Raw genomic sequence first — 6,720 nt, 5'->3', positions numbered from 1 at the left:
GTTTGGTCAACTAGGTTCAAATGAATCTCTTGAGCAGTATGAAGAGTGTAGAGGTATTCTTAAGAGGGAAATTAGGAAGGCAAAGAGAGGATATGAGATAGATTTGGCAGATAAGGATAATCCAAAGAGATTCCATAAGTACGTTAAGAGTGAGGGAGCAGAGGGAGAGAGTAGGCCTCTTGAAGATCAAAGAGGTCATCTTTGTGTTGAATTTCAGAGGAGATGGGAGAGAAATTAATATTTTTTACCCGTTTTACTGTGGAAAAAGAAATGGAAGCTAGAGAACTGGGAAATAAATATTGATAGTTTGAAAACCATTCAAATTACAGAAAAGAGGAAGTGCTTGAGGTTCTAGAAAAAAATAAAGGTAGATAAATCTCCGGGACTTGATCTAGAGTATTCCAGGACATTGTGGCAAGTTAGGGAGGAAAATATGGGGCCTGTTGCAGACATATTTGCTTCATCCATAACTACAGGTGAGGTCTCCTTGTTTAAGAAGGGATATAAGGAGAAGCCTGAGAACTTTAGACCCATGATTCTGACTTTGATGGTTGGTAATTTGTTGGAGGTGATTCTGAAACATAGAACTTATATGCATTTGGAGAGGTAAGGATTGATTGGGAATAGTCAATATGGTTTTGTGCATGGGAAATCATGTCTCAAAAACCTGATTGAGTTTTTTGAGGAAGTAACCAAGAAGATTAATGAGCATACAGTGATAGGCGTTGTTTACTTAGACATTAGTAAAGCCTTTGACAAAGTTCCACGTGGTAAACTAGTTAGTAAAGTTAGATCTTGTGGGATTCAGGCTGAGCTTCCCTGTTGGATACAAAATTGGGTAACAGCAGGAAACAGAGTGATGGTGGAGGATTGTTTATTTGGACTGGGCCTGTTACCAGCAGTGTTCAACAGTCATCGGTGCTGGGTTTACTTTCATTTGTCGTTTATATAAATGATTTAGATGAAAATATAAAAGATATGGTTAGTAAGTTTGCGGATGACACCAAAATTGGTGGTATACTGGACAGTGAAAAAGGTTATCTGCGATTACAAAGAGATCTTTAACAATTGGGTCAGTGAGCTGAGGAATGGCAGATGGGGTTTAATTTGGATAAATGCGAGGTATTGTATTTTGGTAATATAAACCAGGGCAAGATTTATACAATTAAAAGTAGAGTCTGGGTAGTGTTGTAGAACAGAGAGACCCCGGGGTTCAGACGCATAATTCTTTGAAGTTTGCATCACGTGTAGACAGAGTAGTTAAGAAGGTGTTTAGCATGCTTGCCTTCATTGGTGTAGGGGTGCCAGTATTGGACTGGAGTGGAAAAGGTCAAAACTCACACGACAGCAGGTTACAGTCCAACAAGTTTATTTGAAATCACAAGCTTATGGAGTGCTGCTCCTACATCAGGTGAAGGGCCTGAGGAATGGTCATCGGACATGAAACGTTAACTCTGATTCCCCTTCACAGATGCTGCCAGATCTGCTGAGCTTTGCCAGCAAATTCTGTTTTTGTTTTTAGTCACAGCATTAGCTGTTCTGTCAGATTTTCTTTGAGTATCGGAGTCGGGGATGTCATGTTGAAGTGTACAGGACATAGGTGAAGCCTGTTCTGGAGTACAGTGTCCAGTTCTGGTCGCCCTGTTATAGGGAGGATATTATTAACCTGGAGAGGGTTAAGGAAAGATTTCAATCATCATAGAACCCCTACAGTGTGGAAATAGGCCATTTGGCCCAACAAAGTCCACACCGACCCTCCAAAGATTAACCCACCCAGACCTGTTCCCCTACCCTATTACTCTACATTTCCCCTGATTAAGGCACCTAACCTACACGTTCCTGAACATTATGGGCAATTTAGCATGGTCAATCCACCCTAACCTACACATCTTTGGATTGTGGGAGAAAGTCAGAGCACCCGGAGGAAACCCATGCAGACATGGGGAGAATGTGCAAACTCCACACGGACAGTCACCCGAGACTGGAATCAAACCCAAGTCCCTAGTGCTGTGAAGTAGTAGTGCTAACCACTGAGCCACTGTGCCACCCCAATTTATCACGCTGTTGCGGGAAATGGAGGGTTTAAGTTATAAGGAGAGGCTGGATAGTTGGAGTGTGTGAGGTTAAGGACTGACTTTAAAGAAGTTTATAAAATTGTAAGGGGCATAGATAAGGTGAATGACAGTTGTCTGTTCTCTAGGGTGTGAGATTTCAAGGCTAGGGGCATATTGCTGAGGTGAGAGGAGAAAGATTTTAAAAATACATGAGGGACAGCTTTTTTATGTAGAGTGTGGTTCATGTGTGGAATGAACTTCCAGAGGAAGTGGTGGATCCAAGTATAGTTAGAACATTTAAACGACATTTGGATAAGTACATGAATAAGAAATGTTTGGAGGGATGAAGGCCAAGTGCAGGCAGGTGGGACAAGTTTAGTTCGGGATCATGGTCAACATGGACAGTTTGGATCGAATGGTCTGTTTCCATGCTGTATGACTCGATGGTCTTATGGCCTTTTACTCTTGCCCCTCTCTCTTTCTACCTCTTCTGTTTGCCCCCTCAACCCCTCTGCTCTCAGTCCCCCTCTTCTCACAACCCCACTTCTCTCGCACCCCCATCTCTCGCACACACCCCTCCTACGTCCACCCACCTTCTCCTTCCCTGCCCTGCATATTGGACATATAGCTGCAAGTAAATTTTCATCCAGGGATTTTAAAACAGTTTTGTAGGAACAAGACCAAGTTTCAAATATCAAACTTAGAAACACATTAACTGTTTGAATTGGTGTCGAACCTACAGATATTTTCTAATCAAACTATTCTAAAGTGTTATCACACACCTTGGGCTTCCTGGTTCAGATATAGGGACACTACCACTGCCACAAAGCCCAAACATAATAAACCAATCAATCACACACCAGATAATAAGCAGATTTTGAACCCAGGTCCAACAGGGCATTACCTAGATCTTTGGATTAGTACTTGAGTGATAATCCATTTGGCCGTCACCTCCCCAGACTGTCACTGTAGTAAAAAAGTTTCAACATTGTTCACCTGACTGTGGCTCAGACAATAGTTAGCTCTGGTACATTAGGGATACGTTTGAGCAAATGAAAAACATCCTGGACAAAGGAAATTTAGTGATAGCACATTTTATAATTTAATGGCACCACCGAGTTTTTTATGATCAGTTGAATAGATATTGAAGCATAGGTTTAATCATTGTGTAAAGAGAGAGAGTGTAGCAGAGATGAATTCCAGAGCTTCAGCCACAGTCACCAGTTCTGGGCCAAAGTAAATTTAGAATTTATGTAAAGCTAGTGTTGAAGGTGTACAGAGGTTTGTAGGGTCTGATGGAGGTTTCAGAGAGAGGGATATCAGGCCTGGTGGAAGTTATAGAGATAGGGGTGTTGAAGGAAGTTACAAAAAATAGGGAGGACCACGGGTGCTGGAAGAGGTTACAGAGTTTGGGAAGTTTGTCAAGATTGGAGGAGATTACAGATTTAGGGAGGGTTTTGTGGGTCTGGGGGGAGGTTTCAGAGATAGAAGTGTAGGGGTACGAGGAGGTAACAGAGATAAGATTGTATGATTTAGAGGCGTTTACAGAGATGAGGAGGACTGTTGGACTGGAGGAGGTTTCAGAGAGGGTTACCAAGATATAGATACTATTCCTTTTACAATATAATCCATCGTGCATGATATGATGTAAAACAAAGCATTTGCAAAAGTTGGAAGAAAGTCAATGACTAAGGGGTTGGAGGAATTGGATTATGCAGAGTGATTCTCTAAATTGGACACATTCTCACAGGAAGTGTAATGAATAATAGATAATACAGTTATAGATTTGAAAGGGACAGTGTTGGCTATAACAAGCTATCAACCTCATTCAGAATAGTAAAACCAGGTAATGCAGCCTATACTTAACGGAGAGATGTTCTGAATTAAACTGAGTCAACAACGTCACATTACATGTCTTCAATCTGTGGAGCAGGTTCTTCTTCTTCATAGGAGCAGTTAGATTGATTTATTCATGATATAGATTTCTTTCAGACAGTGTAGAAGAAGCATCTAAAACCGTGGTGTATCTGCTCTGGGAGTGTTTGATAGGATCAGTGTCGAGGGAGTTTTACTTGTAGTTTAAAAGAGCAAAGGAATCTTTTGTTGTATCTAACCCCTCGTTTTCATCAGGCTGGTATTTGTATACTTTTGAAAGAGTTAATATCTTCAACAGTATTAAACAAAATGTACAAAGCTACATGCTGCTTCACTCTTTGTTTTGTTTCTAATATTTCAGTTCATGTGCTGAAGCAGTTCAGATAAGCCTGAATAGTGACTACGGTTATGTTTCAGTCTTCGTCCAAACGTGGTCGCCAGCCTTACTTAGCACCGCAAGAAGCAAAAAGACGACGTTTGGAACGATACCGTTTGCGGAGGAAGCAAATGATTAATATTGGCCTAGAGATTGATCGCTGGCAGCAGCTGAAATCGGAATTGGGTTTTGAGAAAGATGCTTGTTTAGCTAAATTCCTTTTGGATTATTACAGGTCTCATATTTATTCATGTATTATTTCTGTATCAACTGTCAAGTTCACCAAATGTTTATGATGCATGAAGTAAATGGAACAAGACAAATATTTTGTAAAATGCAGTCATCTTTTTCTTATTTCTATAGGGCCCATCATGTTTCTACAACATTATATTTGGATCCAAAAGGAAGGGGAGAGCTTGTTCACCACAGAAGTTAGTAATAACAAACTTATATATTGATTGACTAGTGTTATGTTCTAGGCGAAAGTGAAGACTGAAGATGCTGGAGATCAGAGTCAAGATTAGAGTGGTACTGGAAAAGCACAGCACATGAGGCTGCACCTGAGGAGCAGGAAAATTGATGTTTCGGGCAAAAGCCCTTCATCAGGAATGAGGCTGGGAACCTCAGGGGTGGAGAGACAAATGGGAGGGGATTGGGGCTGGGTAGAAGGTAGCTAAGAGTGCAATAGGTAGAGGGGGTGGGGATAAAGGTAATAGGTTTGAGAGGAGGGTGGAGTGGATTGATGGGAAGGAAGATTGACAGGTAGGACAAGTCATGAGGATGGTGCTGAGCTGGCAGGTTGGAACTGGGGTAAGGTGGGGGGAGAGGAAATGAGGAAACTGTTGTGTCCTGCACGTTATTTAAACCCTCCCAGTGCTGAATCTTCATATCTTCAATGTATGTGGCCATTGCTGGCTGGGCCGTATTTTGTTACTCATCCCTAACTGCCATTAAGAAGGTGATGGTGAATTGCCTTCTTGAACTGCTGCAATCCTTTGTTGCAGGTAGACCCACAAAGCTGGTAAGGAAGAATTCCAGGATATTGATCTAACAATACTGAAGGAACAACAATATATTTCCCTGTCAGGATGGTATGTGGTTTGGAGAAGAAGCTGCAGGTAGTGGTGTTCCCATGTATCTGCTGCCCTTCTACATGGTAGTCTGTGGATTTGAAAGGTATTATTGAAGACACATCTGTGATTTGTTGCTGTGCATCTCATGATTCTTGCACACTGCCACCACTGTCTATCGTTGGAGGAGGGAGTTAATGTTGAAGGTATTGGAAAATGTTCTAAGTTACGTAGCACTGAGAGGTTCTTCACATACCAATCAGCCTGCTACTGCATTGTTTTCTAATTCAGAAGCTGCAGCATGTGAACCTCAGAGGTCTGGCAACAGAAAGAAAAGGCAACATTGGTGTTAGGTAGGTTGCCAATCCAGGAGCTGCTTTTTCCTGGATGGTGCTGAGCTTCTTGAGTGTTATCGGACTCAACCAGGAAACTGGACTTGTGCCTTTTATAAGCTGGAAGCACTGAATCCTCAACAGAAACAAAGAGTCTTTAGAAAAAATATAGTGTTGGAAAAGTTCAGCAGGTCTGGCAGGATTTGTGGGGAGAAAAACTGTTCATTCGTTGAGTCCAAAATGACTATTGCTTGGAACTGAAAACTGAGGAGGATGTGTTCAGAAGAAGAGTCATTTTGAACTGGAAGCGTTAACTCTATCTCTCTCTGAAGGACACCAGGCACTGACAGTATCAAGATAAAGGTAGGTACAGTAGATCAATGAGTATTCCTGCATACAAAAAGCTCTATATTCTGGTCCAATTTTAATTAATTATCCACAAAGTAATGGGTAAATTTCATTGCATGGATTGCTCGTAGCAAATTCGTATGTAAATTCTAACTGCACATAAACACACATGATTTTATATTTTTTAGTGCAAGATGAAAGCTGTAATACATCATCAACATCCTCCAGGGAAAATCAAAGTGAACAACGTATCCAATCTTCACTGATGATTAAATTTCCTCAGAGGACGCCTCCACAATTGTCAGCTGAAGGGTATGTTTCTCTAAATCACGGTGGATGTTAATACTCAAAACATATTGGATAATGATTCATGTGCAATGTTGGCAAAGATTCATTTTAGCATTACTGCTTCAGCATGAGTAAGTGCATTGGAAAGTTGACTGTCATCTTTACATTTCTACCTCCAAAGATTTTTCTCCTTCCTCTCTCAAGCCACAGCCTTTTCCAACTGTGGCTCCATGGATAATGCTCTCTCTTGCCACATAGTGTCATAGAGATGTACAGCACGGAAACAGACCCTTCAGTCCAACCCGTCCATGCCGACCAGATATCCCAACACAATCTAGTCCCACCTGCCAGCACCCGGCCCATATCCCTCCAAACCC

At 41.5% G+C, this 6,720-nt stretch overlaps 2 protein-coding genes across 2 annotated transcripts in view; one reads left to right on the top strand and one right to left on the bottom strand.

The window, feature by feature from the left end:
• The window catches only part of cfap100 (cilia and flagella associated protein 100), a 58,560-nt gene extending 55,566 nt beyond the window's left edge, over positions 1-2,994 (bottom strand). Inside the window, exon 1 of the mRNA XM_043708613.1 lies at positions 2,979-2,994. Within this exon, the coding sequence (XP_043564548.1) occupies positions 2,979-2,994 (16 nt within the window). The remainder of the gene's footprint in view (positions 1-2,978) is intronic.
• A 252-nt stretch (positions 2,995-3,246) lies between these two features.
• LOC122559181 overlaps positions 3,247-6,720 on the top strand; it is a 27,166-nt gene continuing 23,692 nt past the window's right edge. Inside the window, exons 1-4 of the mRNA XM_043708562.1 lie at positions 3,247-3,290; positions 4,291-4,540; positions 4,669-4,736; positions 6,244-6,367. Of these exons, the coding sequence (XP_043564497.1) occupies positions 4,338-4,540; positions 4,669-4,736; positions 6,244-6,367 (395 nt within the window). The 5' untranslated portion in view covers positions 3,247-3,290; positions 4,291-4,337. The remainder of the gene's footprint in view (positions 3,291-4,290; positions 4,541-4,668; positions 4,737-6,243; positions 6,368-6,720) is intronic.

The sequence above is a fragment of the Chiloscyllium plagiosum genome, chromosome 18 (assembly GCF_004010195.1).
Source record: "Chiloscyllium plagiosum isolate BGI_BamShark_2017 chromosome 18, ASM401019v2, whole genome shotgun sequence".
NCBI lineage: Eukaryota > Metazoa > Chordata > Chondrichthyes > Orectolobiformes > Hemiscylliidae > Chiloscyllium > Chiloscyllium plagiosum.
Note: the sequence above shows the minus strand (reverse complement) of the source record. Positions and strands in the feature narration are given on the sequence as shown.